Raw genomic sequence first — 19,818 nt, 5'->3', positions numbered from 1 at the left:
AATTCACAACAAAACATATAGTTTACACATAAACAACTCGGTCAGTAATTAGGAGTGATTCAAAACGGATAAATAAATACCGATTATAATAATAATATATTAATTAAATAAAATATGAACCCGAATTCCACAAATTGATTTACTTACTTCAAAAAATATATTAATACAAAATGTACTCATATTCATAATAATGTATGTTAATAATATAGCGTCATGACAAAACCGTATATAGTATATAGATTATAGACATACTATTTTTACAAATTTTTAATAATATTTAAAATTTCTGTACAAATATGAAAGGCATACCACTATTACTAGTATACAATTACCTCATAATTCGTAAATATATCTCTGATCCACATCATTTCCGACAAAGTTTGATGTATAATAGATACATTTGGTCAATTAAATTCGTATAGTAACTTCTCGTATATTTTTAAATTAGTTGCAGATGATAAAATTTTGTAGACCTGTCAATTTAATAATATTTTATAATTATAATATTATTTTTTCATACATATTATACAATAAGTATAAATAAATATGTGTTTACAAAATAAATAAATTTATTGTTGAAAATATATACATTGATAAATTTAATGTTGAGAATACATGATTGATACTATCATCATACGTTATTTTGAGATATTCTTTTTGTTGATTAATTCAATATATATATGATCAAAATGAAATACGAGCTCTGTCCATGCTGAGAGATAATACACCGCAACATTATACTTAGGTACATTTATGTTACTTATTCGTTATACCTGTATTATACGTAATATATATTGTATAATCCTAGATGGGAAATTATCTAATGCATATAATGGTTACTTTTTTGTTTACTTTATTATACGCGGAACAAATGAGTGATCATGAATGAAGTAAACAAGTATTACTGAAAAATGCAGCTTGATTTAAAAACTTGAAATTGAGAGTTTAAGTCGTTTAAGAACAATATTGACTAATAAATAACATTAAACTTTACAAAATGTGTGTTGTATTCCATATATTATGATTCTACTAAAAATTGTTTTGGAAAAACTTTTTGTATTATATTTTACTATGTTTCTAAAGAGAGCAAAACGGATTTTTGTAGGCGGAGTTATCATAAGATTATCAATTAATGTTTTCTGTTAATCTCGTGAACGATAGTTATTTTCACTATTGTGTACATTAACGATTGTATTTGCATGCAATTATAATTTGATAAGATAAATTCTATTAAAACAAAATATTAAAAAAAAAACAATAAATAGTTAATACACATGTCAATATAGTATGTATAATGAGGTAAGGAACAACTAAAACAGTTGAGTATATACTTCATCAACCGCAACAGTAAAGTTCATCTATTTATAATATTATATATATTTTTTCATTGTAGTTTTTTTATTTAGATGAAGTACGCATTTATCAAATAAGGATTAACTCAAATCAAACAGACCATGTGCACCTATATAAAAAAAATTCCTATTAAAATGGTTCTAAATAAAATAGGTATAACTAGTTGAAAAATTATTCTTTTCGATCACAATGTCCAATAATAGAATATTAATTATCGTACATTCTAATAAAATATTATATTACCACACACTTTATTATTTAAACACTAACTAAATCATTTTGATTGACCTTGCATTTCCATTTGTAACACTATCAATTAAAGTACCAATATACTTTTAAAAATCAATACTCAAATTTTGCAAAATACACACAATTTTGTACCATAAATTGGTACCTATATAAAGAATGTAAGACGCAATAAACTAAAATTAAAAATTAAACTCAACCAATTTCTTGTAATGACATTGATTAATTTCACACAAGGACATTGAATTTTAGTTAAAGTCAATGAATTTTAAAAATATGTAACTTGATTTTTAAACTAATTACTGTGTATAAAGATTGTAGTGACTAGTGAGTTTTATTAACCTTTTTGAAATTATTTGAAATTATTTTTACCAAACACCAATCAAATACAATTTTAATTTTAATTTATGTAATTTAGTGATAATGATGTGAAGTGGTATAAAATTCATTTGTTGTATTGAATCTTAAAACATTGTAAATTGTTGGAACCTACTCGTGGTATTTTTTTTTTTTTTGTAGCAATTTTAATTTGGAACTATAATTATATGTTTAATTCTGAGAATATTTATCAAATCTTTCACTTTTTCATAATTTATTTTTAAACAATTCATTAAGAGTAATATTAACAAAATTATCGTAAAATATTTAAAATATAACATTACTTACAACAACGATCATCACGATTCATAAATATAAATTGAACACACGCAAACAACATTGAACTTATCTAATAACAATGACAATTATATATGTTATTTATTGTTAAATGCAAAACGATAATAAAAATGAATAATAATTAATTAAAAATAGTAGCCGATTGTTTGGTGGGTTTTCTTAGAGGGATATTTTTCTAGTATAGGTACCTAATCTAGTTGAAGACTAATTGCCACAACCGTGGATTATCATAAGAAAAATAATATGTCCTTGTAAAAATTTACTATAGTAAAAAATAAATCGCAAGTTAAAATAAATGATTTGTTTGCAAAAATAGTTTCAGAAACTATTTTTGCTGTGTTACTCTTTGTATGTCATCTATAGGCCAATAGCCAACAGGTACGAATATCTGATAAAAATCATATCATCTCTGAGTCCACTCCTAAAAATGTGTATGACTATATTACAACATTAATTTACATAATGTGTGCTAATATACATATGAATACTTTGTTTATGCAAATATATTTAGAAATTTAAAATCATTATCTTAAAACTTAAAATGTAATTATATAATTGAAATCGTTAGATAAAGGAATGCACGCAAATATTGAAAAAATTTATTTTTAAAATAACAGATGTATGGATGAAACATAATAATTTATGTCAAATTATGCGTCAATGATTCTATTATTTTTTACCATGCATAGTTTTCAAAAAAAAAAAAAGAAATAATGATAAATAAATATGGTTTTACAAATTATTTTTTTTAATCATTGATAATAAAGTATAAATAATAATTTAATTATACGCGAGCGTATAATTTAAGTGTATGGTTTAAACGACGTACATTTAATTGCTTGTAAGTCGTATAATTAAAACATTGCATTCTCGACACTCTCGCTGCAGTATTATTATGACGTGATGTTTGATTTGTTGTCTGTATGAACCAGTAGTGTATTTACTATATAGATTTTAAAACAAAAAATATAAAAATTAATTCGAATTAGTAACAATATATTGTTATTTATTTGTTTTTTGTATTGTTTGATTTAAATTAAATTTATATTAATTTAAATATTTTTTTTTTTTTTTAAATGTAGTTGCATGTATATAATACTATATAATTCATATATTATAATTACCATCCAATATGAATTATTATGTTTAATTGAAAAATAAGATAAATAAGTATGGATCAACTAAAATCCTACTGATTGAAATATTTTATTGAAAACTATTCTAATAGCTTAAACAAGTTATTAGCTTATTTAGCTAACTTCGTGAAATCATAAAGTAAGAATTACTGATCAAACAAATTTAACGTCAACATGAAATTAAAACAAAAATAGTGTATTATTAAGTATTATTATTTATAATTATAATCAATGGTATTATTTATATTGACGTGATACTATATAAATTAGTTAATTACATTTTTAAGTGATGAAATACGTATTATACATTTTGATACATAAACAGATACCTACACTAATTATTTTGGAAACAATTTGTTGGTTATAAGTTATTATAACTTATTAGTTATAACTTTAATATAATCAATAGTTTAAATACTAAAATTCTTTTGAAGTTCGATTATAATATGTATATTGTATATCTAACTACACGAAATATATTAAAAATATATTAAATCCAAAAAGGTGGGCAAGTTGGTATCGCTCTGTTGTACATTTTAGGTATCGAGTGGGTTACTCTAATATTTGTAGTTTATTTGAATTCACTGATTTATCACTGTAAATGAAATGTAATTCTGATGAGTGATTGAATTTTTTCCAAAAATATTATATTATATTTTTAATATTTAATTATTAAAATAATATATAGGTGATATACATATACCATAATACCATGGTAATATACCATATTATATTATTGTTGTCAATTTTTAAGATAACACTTTACCGTAAAACAGTGTGTATAGGTTCGTGTATAAATAGATATCTTAAAATTAAACTATACATATATTTTGAAAATGTCAGAGTGTAGGTAGTAAAATTCATAATATATGAAAAATCTTTTAGTCCTAACGAATAATATTTTTGAATTATAACAAAATAATGAACATCATTATTCATCATTGTTAAAGTATGTAATTTCGTCCAAAATAAAACTGAAAATATCTATAAAAAAAAACCTTAATTATAAAAATTGAAGACTAAGAATTTTTGCTACAAAATACTTGTAGTTTATAAACTATAAATATTTCAAAAAAGTCAAAATACTCAAAAAGTTATACTTTTTGTAGAAAATGCTAACATAAATATTTGGTGAAAGTTTTAAATATCTACGATTTTTGAATTATAACAAAAAACTTTGTAATAATTTCCGTTTTTCCTTAATTTCGTTTGGATTTTTCTCGATTATTTTGAATAGTATTAGGAGCTTTTTATATTTGACCTCTTAAAGTACAATCTATAGATTCAATTTTCTACCAATAACTACTTTTAAAGTAGAAAATCGTAGAATTTTTACTTTTCAAAATGTCGATGACGGACGGTAAAAAACACACATGATTGTAAAATCAATACATTCATTGTTCCACACAGAATTTCAAAATATAGTATTTTAACCATGGTCCTAAACTTGAGGAATTCTGGATACTGTTTAAAAATAGATAGTTATTTCGGTGCTTAATTTATAATTTGCAATTAACATTATGGAGTACTTAAGTAATAAAATTTGAATATTTAGACGGATAATGTATAATTATGTAAGATTATGCAATTTTAGTTATTATTATTTCTTATATTCTTATAACGCGTATACAATATTATTGTTTTAGTTTATTTTTGCAATAGTTTTTGAAAATATTTAATGTACTTTATTGGAACTAGTTATTAAATATTAAGATATTGTTTATATAATTTGGATTTCATCACAATTATATGTACCTATGTACTAATATAAATAAAAAATCAATAGTTCCTTTTTATAAATTGGAATTCAAAACATGTGAGAAATTTTCAACTTATGAAGTAATTAACTTAAGTTATACAACAATATGTTTATAATGTTTATACGAAATACCTATATAGTATAGGTTTATTAATTTATTATACTATTTAGTAAATGTACAGATGTACGAGTATATAATATTATACTCGTCAATACGTTATAAATATTTTACAATGTATATCAAATGTTATAAAAATAACTATCTAAAGTTTTTTTAAATGACGATATTAAAGTATACCTAATTATTAATAGGTAATCCAAAATAATTTATAAGTTTAACGAATACAAAATGTTAATAAACTATGTTTTATGCTATTTACAATTTAATAATTTTTGATTAAATGTATCTGTTTTATTTTATTTATATAATTATACTATACAGCGTATTTTCATAACATTAAACATGCACTATAAATAACAGTTGATGGAAACATAAACGATTCCGTTTTCATTAACTTTTTAAATTATACAATACTCAGTATAGTGTATATAAGTAAATGATACGTAAATATAGTAATATTGATGATAATTATGATAATTTTTCATTTAGAATTATCAATCGGTTCTAAAGACGATGCTAAGAAGGAAAAAGGAATCTGATTTGTGCACTGAGCCAACGAAAAATCAACTAAGTCGTGTATTAGGACTAGTAGACTTAGTTTCTCTTGGCGTCGGTTCAACTCTTGGACTTGGCGCTTATGTACTAGCTGGAGAAGTTGCATTTAAACATACCGGGCCTGCAGTAGTTTTGTCATTTGTTTTCGCAGCTGTAGCATCGGCACTGTCAGGTAATTATAGACAAATGTAATTAGTCTTGGAACACTTAACGTAATATTTAATTAATATCTTATTGAAATATATATATTATAATCATATTAATTGCCATTTTAAGTAGGTTTATGAATATAACATATATTTCTTTAAAATATACCTAATATTATTATTATTATTTTATTGTAGGTAATGAATATTGACGACTGTTAATTTAGATTATTGTGAATCCTAAAAGTCGGACAAAAAAATTTTTCAACTATTTAATTTAATTATACATTACAATTTTGAGATAGCATTTAAATATTATACAATTCCTGGTTAAAAATACAAACTATTATAAGAATTATTATTTTTAACTAAGGGGCATAAGATATGTAATCGTTATTTTGAGTTGGTTTGTCTAAAGGGAATTTGAAATAGCTGAGATGTATGGCCCACGCAAGTCCATGATCTCCAAATTTAAAGAACGCGTGTTATTTAAACGTACTAATATTAAAAAGTTAATTATCATTATATCAAATTCATTATTTCTTCTTGAGCATTGGGTTAGATACCTGCCAATTATTACATTTCCAATAGTTGGCATCTAGTTTTCCACTGACCTTCCTTTACACCTGAAAGGACCATATTTTTTCTTCTTTTAGTACACTTATTAATTTTTACTTTTTCGCATTTTCTTCTTCTTCTTCGTTTTTCATATATTGGCTACCAATGTAAGATTTCTATTTATCATCGTTTTCCTGTAATTACTCTTATAATTAAAGTTTTTCACAACACTGGCTTCTTAATTTAATAACATTTTTATATTTATCAATCCAATTTGTTTTTATTTTTCTGCTTTATTATTATTTATTATTATTGATACAGAAATTATAATAATATGAAATATGAAAGTAATTGTTAACCTTTAATGTTGAAAAAATAAAAATAAAATGTCTATTAAAAAAATGCTAAATTCAATTTTCTTAGAGATACAATATTCGTTATTTTTATTTATTTACACAAATAGACTTACACGGAGAAATATTCGGCATTTCTTTATTAAATACAGTTGGTATATTAGTATGTTAGATTTAAAACAAAATTGAATTCATTTTGGGATTTTACTACAAGTATAATTTGGCTATTCCCCTTAAATAATTATGATTATTATAAAATTGTATGATGTTAACATGTTGCGTTTATATTTTTAATTATGTGATAGCATTTTTACATTCTAAAATGTAAATCGTAGAGTATATATAATTAGGTATTATTAGGTGTTAGAGGTTAAAGACATAATCATTGATAATATTATAATTTTATATCGTGTACATAATTGTATCATTTCTAAAAATAGATTAAACCCTTTTTACGAAAAAAATTTAACTAGGAAATATGTTATTTTATTCAGGATTATGCTATGCCGAGTTTGCTAGTCGTGTACCAAAAGCTGGGTCGGCATATGCGTTCAGCTATGTTGGTATAGGTGAAATAGTGGCATTTCTTATTGGATGGGATTTAATATTAGAATACAGTATCGGTGAGTATAAATTTGAAAATTAGATTATTATATATTCGTTAAGGATAATAATACATTTTCTTGTTATTAATAGAATATTATAACTAACATTAAATTAAACTTATTAGAAAATCTACACTTATGTTTACTATACCTAAGTGTGTATCTATTGATTTATTATAAATTTTAATTCATAATAATTTGTTTTGTTGTAAGAACATCAAAAGAAAATTATTTAGGTATCATTAAGAGTTAAGAGCGTGTTTATTAATATTTCAGTATAGTATTATGAGATTAATATTTCAGGATGTGCTAGCATTGCAAGAGCTCTAAGTGGGCATATTGATAAACCACTTGGTTATCCGATGAGAAATTATTTTAGAGAAACGTTTCCAATGAATGTCGATTTTTTGGCTCCATATCCAGATCTTTTCTCGTTCACATCAATACTATTGTTAACTTGTAAGTATTAAAATTTACGAAATTAAAACGAAAAAGAAATATTACTTTAATTTATTAATAATTATTATATTAAATTATTGAATTCGGATGATATAGTATAGAAATTGGAAAATAGTTATTAAGAATTAAGAGGATTTTTAATTTTAAAATTATATCATTACCCATAAATTTCCTGTTATTTTCTGACACGTAGATTTATAAAGTTATTACTAACATTATATTAAAAACAAATGACATAGAAACAATTTTTAAGGTTGGATGGCTTTTCGATATTTTTTATTTGATTCTCAGTAAAATATATTTTTCACGTTTTAAAGTTGTGTTATATTTTGTTATAATGACATTTTTTTCTTTATTAAGTTTATTATTTTATCAAATATGTTCAATACTATCGTCAGAACATGGATTAGACAGCTTAATTTTCTCTATAACGACAACGTTATTACCGAAGCTGCAAAAACTAATTTTGTTTTAAAATTTATACGTATTGAAAAATAAAAACTATAGCTAAATAATTCCGAATTTTCAGAATTGCAATCATTGAGGTAAAAATTGGATTTAATATTTTTAAATTAAAAAAATTTAATTAATCGAAAAAATTATTTCAAAGTGATCGACAGACGATAACTAATGTTAGACATTCACATTATATACTTGTTTTGAATATTAAAAATATAGATTGTAAATTGCAATAAATTTACTTTTACAAGTACTTTTTAACTATTGTTAACGGTATCAGTATACTTTTCTGACATTTTATGGTCAGTTTGATATTTTTGTATAGAATAATATAATAATATATTCATATTTTTATGATCGTTTTTTAATCATACAATCTATTTTCATAGTATGATAATCTCTGATTTACCTACTTTATTACTTTATATTATATAATACGAGTATGTTAAATTAAACATTACACCTATTTTAATCTGTTTTTATTACTATTTTAATCCACCTCACATTATGAAATTATGCGTTTGAGTACATATTATAATTGTCACTATGCAACAGCATTTTAGTAGTCGTAGTATAATATATAAGGTATATAATAGGTATTAATTTTGTTTTAACATATATTACTGAAGAGATTTTTTTATTTATTTTTTAGTGTTGATTGCATGGGGAATGCGAGAATCATCTTTACTTAACAAGATATTTACAATCGTTAACCTGCTTACAGTTTCCACAGTCGTCATAACTGGATTTTTTAAAAGTACGTAAAAATAATTAATAAAGAAACCTCTAAAACCTAAAAAAAAAAAAAAATACATAGTTGGTATTTATTTACAATAAATATATTTGCTTATTATCTAGACAAATGGAATATAATACCTAATATGATGTATTATGAATTGTACAATAAATATATTTTATACGTCGATTTTTATTCATATCGAATACATTATTATAATAATACTATATAAATTGTGAAAATCGTTACAGTTGATTTTTACAATTGGAACATACCAAAAGCTGATATACCACCGAATATAGAACATGGCGGAGAAGGCGGATTTTTGCCATATGGATGGTCCGGAGTATTCGTGGGAGCGGCGACGTGTTTTTATGGATTTGTCGGATTCGATGCAATAGCCACTACTGGTAAACATTTGAAACTAGCGTAGTAGTGTTAGACTAAGGGTAGATGTAGTTTTGCGGCTATATAAATTAAATTTTATGTTGACTTGTCAAACGGCTAATACTATTTTGTTTTTTGGAATTATTCAAGGTGAAGAAGCCAAACGACCTACAAGAGACATACCTTTGGCAATAGTTATATCGTTATCCATCATCACGTTATCGTATTGCAGCGTAGCTATCATATTGACACTCATGTGGCCGTACTATAACCAGGTACGAATGTTTTATAGTCTATATGCTTAGATACTTTAAATTATGTTAAAATGACTAATTATAATTTATAATAATATGTAGTGAAAATATATATTTAAGAAGAAATGGCAACGTAAAGGTTTTCACGAATACGAGTTTGCTTTAGGATTTATTTATGCACAGACGCACATTTCGCCTACCTACACACTTTGTTACGTTAATTTACCTGTGCAAAAATGTACGCATGTCCGTTGTACTAAATGTTGAATTTCTATGTAGGTATTGCGTACCTATATTTTGTATAAGTTATATCTAGTGTTTTGGACACGTCCATTATTCTTGTTTTATTGGATTCTGCATTACAATATAAACAGAATAATCGTACTGTACAATGTATATTTGTCTGAACTTTTGCACGGTTTACTGGATGTTTTATCGAGTCCGTTTTTTTTTGAAGCGTGGGCGAGACTTGTCTTATTTATTAACGATTATAATTGACGGCGGAGGGACTCGTCGATTCGCGCGAACACTCATGTTTTTATAGTCTGGTAAAATATCAATTTCTCAATACTGTAAAATTACTTCTCCGATGTTAGAGATTAGATTAATATTGTTCTATGTCAACAAGTAATGTCAGCAAATTAAAAATCTTATTTTCGTACTGTATTTCATTACTTCTATTGATAACACGAGGATTTTACTGTTAACATAATAATAACTTACAATAATAATAACGGGTGGTCTGATTTTATTCGATGAAATATACAATTTAAAATACCTAATCATCAAGTTATTGTATTACGCATTTGCGATGACCAGAGCTGTTTATAATATCTTAAATTGGCAAGTAGAATTATTTTGGGCATGGAGCAGTTTTATATTTATAGTTGACAAACAGTGATTGATGTTTGCATAAATCAATACATTTTCATTTTCTCACGAGATCACCATTTTTGAACTACAAAAATCAATGACGTTCATAAAGCACGATAAGACATGTTTTGTTAGCCAATAATCAAAACAAAAAAAAAGTCAAATGTACAGTTGGAATTTTTGATAACCATAATTAATTGATATAATATTATTTTATTTTGCAAGTTATCGACTGTAGGTAGGTACATTAAATAAAACGTCTAATTTTCCATTACAGTTATTGTTTGATAATCAACTCCTTATTAGTATAGGTTCTTAGTTAATCAACACTTATTTGGTAGAATATATTATATTTGATTTTAAGACTGAGCAGTGTACAATATTATAGTTTTTTATGTGTGGAATTACAAAAAGTGACAATTAAAAGTTAAGATAGAATCAATTCTAATTCATAAATGTTGATCAACTTAAAGAGTTAAGAGTGTGAGATAAATAATTAACGTCCTATACATATATTACATAATATTATGTGTCTTCCCTCAACATTACATATCTATCTACTATGAAATTGACTATTTATATTTTTAAAGTTAATAGATATTAGATAATGATGTTACACAATTTTAAAATACTAAATTAATAAATTAAGTGTATGCTAGCTGAATAGTTGTAATTTATTTATTTTATTCTTAATTTTTTCGTATTATTTTCAGCTATCAGTTAGTTGTGTATTATTTTGCTTGTGTTGTAAACAAGTTAGTTCAATCTATTTATCGGTTTTAAAATTGATTTTAATAATCTATTAATATAAAAATAAAAATATAATAATTATTGTATTTTTATTAAGGTTTTGAAGTTAATTAATTTATTTAAGGATTAAATGGATTTATTACAAACTATAACAGGACGCTTCATTCACGTGTAGGTATGTCTCCGTATTATAAATGTACAAAAAGGAAAACATTGGATGTGCAACATCGTTTTCAATTTTTTGATATTACTAATACGAAAAATGTTTTTATCGTTTCAAAATCCATTCTTTTTGTATTTTTTAAACTTGAATAACTTTATAATATTGAAAAAATAAAAACAACGTTGCACGGTCCAAAATCTTTTCTTTTTAGTGTGATGGAAATTATGTTTCTTAATTTGAACTACAACCTGAATGGTCCTTGCTCGGGTGAAACGGTTTTTTATTATGTTGTACCTACTTTTGTAAGACGGAGACCATGCAATTGTGGGTGAAGTGTCCTATTATAAGATCTGGGGAGACTTGTTGTTTCTGTAATTTGTTACACATTTTTAAGTCTTATTATGTATATTTTCTTGATAAATAGAAAATTGTTACTCGTGGCTGAATTTTAAATTTGTACATGCGTACATTTTATCTAGAAAATATGGCTGAATGATATTATAATATTGTGGTTTTGGTATATTTTTTAAATGTATCCATTTTGTTAGTTCCACTATAGATTTTAGAAAATAAAATTTTAGATTTTTTCCTCGAATTCGGTATTGTGTTAAATTGAACTTATACAAAAATCTAAATAAATTATTGAAGTTGACGTTCAAATGATCAGCGACATTTCAACTTTTATAGATGCTTCTATATAGACAATTTTGAGGCGAGCTCAAATCGATTCGATATTGTATTTTTATTTATATTTCTTGCACTTACTTGGATATACTATACATTTTTATATAAACTAGTTTGAAATGTCAAGAAGTTACAGAATGTATGACGAATAGAACTTAAGGGTTAGAATATTGAGACAAATAGTTGAAATGTTTTATTAGTTATTATTTAAAATAATCGTTATACTAACTTGAAATTTAGTATTTAATTTGAGTTATGTCTCAATATATTTTAATTAATTTTAAGATTTGCAAGGTTAAATTGATATTTTAATCAAATGTTACGGCTTACATTTTAAGCTTCAATCTTCAAAGTAGTTATTTTATAAATGAATTCGTTAATTGCGAATTGATTATTTGTTGTAAATATTATAGTAAAACTACTTTAATGTTATTCCACACTAAAAAATTTACATTTATTTGTAATTAAATACGTTTCAACATGTACCTAAATATGTAATTTCTTTATGACATTTTCATTTGATCAATGCAATTTTATTTTAGTTAGGTGTTTTTCTTTTATATAGAGTTATTTTTTCAAGGTATTTAAAAAAGTAATTTAACAGACGGTAAGTCTGAGAGTAAATATACGAATTAAAATTCCAGTAATTGGTTTTATATGGGTTTTTTTTTCAAATTAAGTAGTAGTAATATTATGTTTACCAATAAAATATTCAATTAAGATGTATCAGTATATCAATATTGCAGTTTTATTTTTAGAATATTTTAAATGTTGTTGTCGGGATATAATAAATAAAAAACTGTCTGAGCGTACATAATTATGATAAAAGAGACCGAACCTTTACTTTTTTCTATCAAATTTACCGAACTTTCTCGAACTATATATGTATTATAACGAGTATTACGCAAAAATTTCCAAGGACAAAATATCCTTTGCTAAAATAGCAATCTAAGTCAAAATATATATTATTATTTTTTTATTCGGACTTTCGTCCAATTACTAAATATCAAAGAATCGTTGGTTTTTAACATTGGATATTTTAACCGTCTGGAATTTTGACCTTGATCCATTTTAAGGTTTTAACGTTAATTTAATTTTTCTTTTATACAAGGATCCTGAAACTCCTTTTCTACACATATACCAACAGTTGGGATGGCATACACTGGAATGGATTGTTACAATCGGAGCAGTGTTTGCTTTATGCACAAAGTACGTAAAAAAGCTATTTATGTTAATCAAAACTATTATTTTATTTTTACAGCGAGTAATCATTAATATGATTGTATGACCAATGTGCCATGTTATAACAATATAACATATATATATATATATATATAGGTACATAACTAACTAAACATTCATCAAAACAACTCGATAGTACCTACAATATAATAATATGTTAATATATTATACAGCATGCGTGTATAGGTATTTGCGTGTATTGCGTATATTCAATTTATGGTCTTAAATCTGTTCGAACTAAATATAGCATTTGCGTGGGTAAAAACACAGCGGTACTGATTGTTAATAAACCTCAGGTGGTCTTCGATTCGTATCCACATGTCAACATTAAGCGCGAGGTTAAATAATTTGCATGCGAAATATTTTCAATAAAAAAGATAAACCCACTCATCAGCGTAGACTTGCGCGTTTTTACGTATTACCCGAATAGTGAATAACGTGTAGGTACTCATATTAATCATTCCATACCATATAATACAATATACGTATTATTAAACCAAACGGTTAACAATAAAATTTTAATTTTATATGCGATGTAAATAATTAATCTTGTTTTCAGCATGATCGGTACACTGTTTCCGTTACCCAGAATATTGTACTCCATGGCTTCCGACGGGCTATTGTTTCACATTTTTTCTAAAGTTGATTCCAAAACAAAAACTCCATTTTGGGGTACATTCATATGTGGAGCTTTTGCTGGTAAGTAATATGAGTATGGACAAAAAAATTAAACACTCAACGCTCATATAATATAATATAATCGAAGTGAGAAGACTACTTAAATAGTCTAATAACTTTTTTTTATAAATTAGGTATCTTTCAAACATTTTGTTTTTATAATTTTTCTTACGAAGTTCACTGGTCAATACAGTTTTTTTACACTGTTGGTATTATAAATTTTATAAATTTGATTGTGTGATATTATGTATTTTTACCAAATTTCCATTTAAAACAATAGAGCTGTACCTTTTTTTTTTTATATAAAAAAGATTCAAAACTTTTAATTTTGATATTAATTTATATTAAAATAGAATTTAAAAAAAAAATATTTTTTTTTTGTGTAGTTCAAAAATGTAATTAATATTAGTTGAATAAATAGATACATTTGACAGTTTTTGCATAATATAAAACTTTTCTGTACCTTTTTAGTACCTAATAAGTAATAAAATAACTCATATGACGTTTAATTATTACGAAATAAATTAGTGGTAAACAATTATTTTATGTACCTATAGCGATTTTGTCAAGTCTTTTCGATCTACAACAATTAATGGACATGATGTCGATCGGCACGTTGATGGCATACTCGCTCGTGTGTATATGCGTTCTAATTTTGCGGTACACAGACGACGATTCCGAAGAGTGTAAAATAAGAGACAACGGCAAATTCCGCGTATCTCTCATGAGACTATTGTCATCCAGTTTCAATCTCCCGAAGTCGCAGATTACAACGAAAAATACTGGTCGTACTTCGGTCATAATAGTTATGGTTTATCGTAAGTATTATTCGGTCGAATTTTAACTGTACATATTACATTTTATATTTATATATTCAATTTAACATTTAGGAATCATTTAGCTATTTAGTGTTAATGGTTTGAAATATTCAATCCTAAATAATCGCCGAATTACTTTTGTGTGGGATAGTTCACTTTTGCATTTTAATGATATTTAATACTTAACAATAATACTATTGTTATTATTACATTTTTATTTTTGATTTGTATTATGCTTCTTCCGCATATCCAACACACTTGACGCGCCTGGAATTCAATTAATAATAGTTAATAATGTAATGAAACCTACACATAAATTGACACCATGTTAATGCCAATGTATGAGTTGATTAAAACAATTCTGTTAAAAAAAAATCTATCGGTTTGTCCACCGACGTACTTTACGTCAAAGTCAGGCGATTGACCTCCTGACGAGTAATTGTGACTTCCCAGTATTAAAATCGCAAATAAACGTGTAAGCGATTTGACTAAAACTAATCGCGTCTGTCATATTTATCCACCCGACGTAGATAAAATCTACAGTGGCGTATAACAGTGGGTGGGTGAGGGATAATGACCAAACGACTGTTATCCTCGTGAAATTTTTTTTTTGCGTGACATGTTTTCAAAACGTAATTACTATAATGTTATACTTCCTTGTTAAGGATTCAACAATATTTATTTTTATTGCGTTTTATACAAAATCACAAAATATTTTATGTACAGAATTTTTGAAGGCTAATTTGAGGTAATCCCGAAAAACAACTATTTACGCATAACTATTACTATAAACTAAGATTTTTATTTTCGTATTTTTTTTTTTTATTATTATTAAATGATCGTTCTATTTGTAATGGTCTATTGTCTTAAATAATAATATTAATTTGAGATCTATTTCGAAAAAATAAACGTAATAATTATTAGGTACACATTTAAAATAATAATACTATAATCATCTGCACCTTACTTTTTAATTTTCATTAAATCATCAACTCACATAACAGTATGTATAGTGTATACGTCATCATTATTATAATAGAAGGTACCTATAGTTTAAAAACTGATATATTAGGTGAAAATTATTCTCCACCGTTTATAAAATATGGTAATTTTGTTAATATACATACACATTCTATACTAATACGATTTTATTGTGTTTTTTTTTCATTAGTTGTTGTGTCCATATGCTTCTGCTCGTCCATCTCGATAGCGCAAAAACAAGGGAAGTTCAACACGGTCACGGGTACAGCATGCATATTTTTCGGAGTGTGTTTGTTGGTGCTTTGCTATTCATTATCGAGACAACCACAGTCTTCAAATCGGCCTACATTCCATGTAATTATTATATTTTTATTATAATTAATTTTAATTCACGGGTGTTATGACGTATGGGGGACTGAGGGATTTGGTACTTACGTCTAATAATGTATTAAAAAAAAAAATAACAATAATATTTTTTCAGATACGAATATTATGATTGTTGTACCTTTTATTAAAGATATAATTATAAAGAATATACTGAAATTATTTAGGTCCATAATAATTATTTATCAATATAATATAGGGTTTAGGATTCATCTTTCTCGGCAAATGGAAACATAAAATATGATAATTACCTATTTCAAATTTGTGTGTTTTTAATATCTATAGGTATTTTATATATTTCATAAACTATACAAAATACTCGATACTTTTCGTGCGTGTATTTTTTACCTAAAAGAAACGATCTCGTTATTTTGAATTATTGAAAAAGATATTTAAAAAGATAATTTCTTCTCTGAAAATATTATCCTGGAATGAGTGTTGGGGGGGGGGGGTTAGTTGTAAAGAGACCAACTGTGCATAGTGACAGATATTGATAGCTTTAACGGAAGTAAATAAAAATATCTTGTCCAAAAAATAATTAATTGGACAAGCATTAGCAGAACCGCATTAGAAAAATAATTTTTTCTTGGTAAATATTTTGATTGACAATTAATATCAGCTAATATGAGTAGATATAAATTATAAAATATTGTTCTCCTATTATACTAATAAATTAGTAATTATAGGAGTATGTTTTTCCTTCTTTTTATAGAGAGAGAGAGTTAATATTTATTTATTGTATATTTGTATGTATTTGTTCTTATATGTTATAATGATGGAAAGCTATAATAAGAAAAAATATAGACAGTATAAAATGTATATAAATTGATCTCATGAATATGATGGTTGCAAACGAATTCCGATTAACAAACAACAATAATAATACTTATATCAATAGTACATATTATATTAGTAATAATATAATATATCTAATTACTTTAGTACTAAAGATACCTTTTTTATTCATCCGGACGTCCTACGGTTCGAAATAATATTTTACAATATTGAGAATATCGAAATAAAAAGGTAGGTACATGACACGTGCATAACAAATTTGTTCAATTTTTTTTTTAAGGTTCATTATGTGATTTATCTTTAAAATACATTTCATTAAGAAATAAAATTCCCATAATAAGATGAAACATGGCACGTGGAACTGTTTACTCACTAATGAACCCATGAAAAAATAAATTTGTATTATAAATAAATAAAATATTAATGAGAAATAATGTATTGACTTTGTTTTTTTTTAATTTTGTATAGGCAATATAATTAAACAAAATTCTTGAAAATTAACGAAGTTTTATAATTTAATTATTTCTTATTCAAAAGTTATTTCTGCTGTGGTAAAAATAAAACTGCTAGGTACCTACATCAAAGATAAACTTATCTTACAACCGTGATTATTAACATTTTATAATTTAATTAAATAATATTATGTACCTACTAATAAGTAGTGTTGTTTGTACTTTAATTTTATACATCAATAGCCAATACGCGTATAATATGACACAATCTTTAATGATTAATACTTCTGTTATAGTTTTTTTTTATTTTTACGAAAAATTATTATTGATACGCTGGATGGCGTTGAGTAGGTAAGCAATAAGTACTATTTTAAATTTTCTATTGAAACCGGTACATAGGCACAATATGATAATTCATACATTGCGTATCGAATGTATGTATCAATGAATAACCTATTGAAATAAATAATAATTACATAGTTAAAGTACAACAAACACATTTAATTTTTCTTATTTCTAGTTTTAAAAAAAAATCTTTACGGCCTATACATATTATTGCTTTAGTAATAATTTCTATAAAATATTAAGTAAAAATATTTTATTATATTATTTCTGAAACTTGTGATAAATAAGTCGAAGTAGTCAAATGTCAAAATACTAAGTAGATATATTTGGGAACAATGGAAGCAATGGAATATAATTTCATTATTAAACTTTTAATAGAAATGTTAACAGCTATTTAATTTAGCACTTAAATTTAATTATTGAGATTTTATTATGAAATATACAAAAATATATTATATGCTACACCATTATTTAAAATTAATATATTATATCGATAACAATCAAGCTGTCATTTTGATAATTTGTTGATATCAACGCATTTCATGTTTAATTCATATTAGTTACCTAAGTTAGGTTAAAAATTCACAACCCTGGTAAAGAAGTACAGAAATAAGCCTTATACCTATACATGTATATTTGTCAGCTAAAATACTGACGGCTGAAATATTTATTGGCTATATAATTTACTGCTGTCGATCGAATATCAATATTTCATCTAGATAGGTATTTTCAGTTAAATTATTTTCAGATGAGATATCTATCGGTTGACACTATCGGCAACCTTAATTATATCGTGCTAAAATCATGTTGTCGGCTTATTTATAAACACCTAATCTCAATCGCTAAAGCGTTTCGTTCTAATTTCAGGTGCCTTGCGTCCCGTTCGTGCCGTGCCTGAGCGTTGTCCTCAACATCTACTTAATGACTCAACTGGACACGCCCACCTGGATACGATTCACCGTTTGGCTGTTTTTCGGCTTGTTGATTTATCTGTTCTATGGACTTCGGTACAGCGTGGAGCGGTTGAACCAGCGGCGGATTGTGGATGAAACGTATATGAAACAGATACGTTATGAAATCCAAGTCTATTAGCTCAGGGGTGACGGCGGGGGTTGGGTCAGGGAGGGGGTGTAAGAGACATCGTGGGCGGATATGTGTGTTTTGTGGGAGAGAGATAGATAAAGATAGAACGTGAGAGTGTGTAGTGTGTGCATAGTGCGTATACGTGTGTACGTGTGTGTGTTTCAGTTGGGTTTAAAAATAGAAATAACGGAGCTATAGAGTCAACAATAATTTCGTTATTTGCTGTATAATACACCCACAATACGTACACATCGTTTTATGCATTTGTACAAATATAATAATAATAATAATATTAATAATAAATGACTTTTTACCACTATACCTTCAAAATATTACAATAATACTTAATAATAATAATAATATAATCTATACAAAATGATCCGAGGACAATTTCAAATTTTTTCCCAATGTTGATACAAGCGCCGCCATCTTCATATTATAATCATCGTCATCGGCGGTAGTGAATCTCCGAAATTATTATTAATATTTTTATTTGTTTGTTTGTTTGTTTGTTTGTTTGTTTTTTTTTTTATCATGACAGTTATATTTTTACAGAAACAACGTTAATTAGTTTTGATAAAATGCGCGTCTTAAACGCGTCGTTAGGTACTCCTTTTTTTTTAAATGTCATGTCAAAATACACCTGTGACTTCATTTTGTTTAAGATATTATCTGTCCTATTTTTTTTTTATTATTATTTATTTATTTATAACTTTCATTTTTATTATGTACATTTTTGTTTAATATACGAAATGATGACTCGATCAA

General features: G+C 25.4%; 1 protein-coding gene across 1 annotated transcript in view; it reads left to right on the top strand.

The window, feature by feature from the left end:
- Positions 1-19,818, top strand: part of LOC114120985 (cationic amino acid transporter 2-like) — a 26,559-nt gene extending 6,741 nt beyond the window's left edge. Inside the window, exons 3-13 of the mRNA XM_050206264.1 lie at positions 5,780-6,017; positions 7,397-7,525; positions 7,811-7,966; positions 9,078-9,182; positions 9,413-9,571; positions 9,699-9,823; positions 13,384-13,481; positions 14,074-14,213; positions 14,750-15,010; positions 16,182-16,345; positions 18,835-19,818. Of these exons, the coding sequence (XP_050062221.1) occupies positions 5,780-6,017; positions 7,397-7,525; positions 7,811-7,966; positions 9,078-9,182; positions 9,413-9,571; positions 9,699-9,823; positions 13,384-13,481; positions 14,074-14,213; positions 14,750-15,010; positions 16,182-16,345; positions 18,835-19,059 (1,800 nt within the window). The 3' untranslated portion in view covers positions 19,060-19,818. The remainder of the gene's footprint in view (positions 1-5,779; positions 6,018-7,396; positions 7,526-7,810; positions 7,967-9,077; positions 9,183-9,412; positions 9,572-9,698; positions 9,824-13,383; positions 13,482-14,073; positions 14,214-14,749; positions 15,011-16,181; positions 16,346-18,834) is intronic.

Source organism: Aphis gossypii, chromosome X (genome assembly GCF_020184175.1).
Source record: "Aphis gossypii isolate Hap1 chromosome X, ASM2018417v2, whole genome shotgun sequence".
Lineage (NCBI taxonomy): Eukaryota > Metazoa > Arthropoda > Insecta > Hemiptera > Aphididae > Aphis > Aphis gossypii.
Note: the sequence above shows the minus strand (reverse complement) of the source record. Positions and strands in the feature narration are given on the sequence as shown.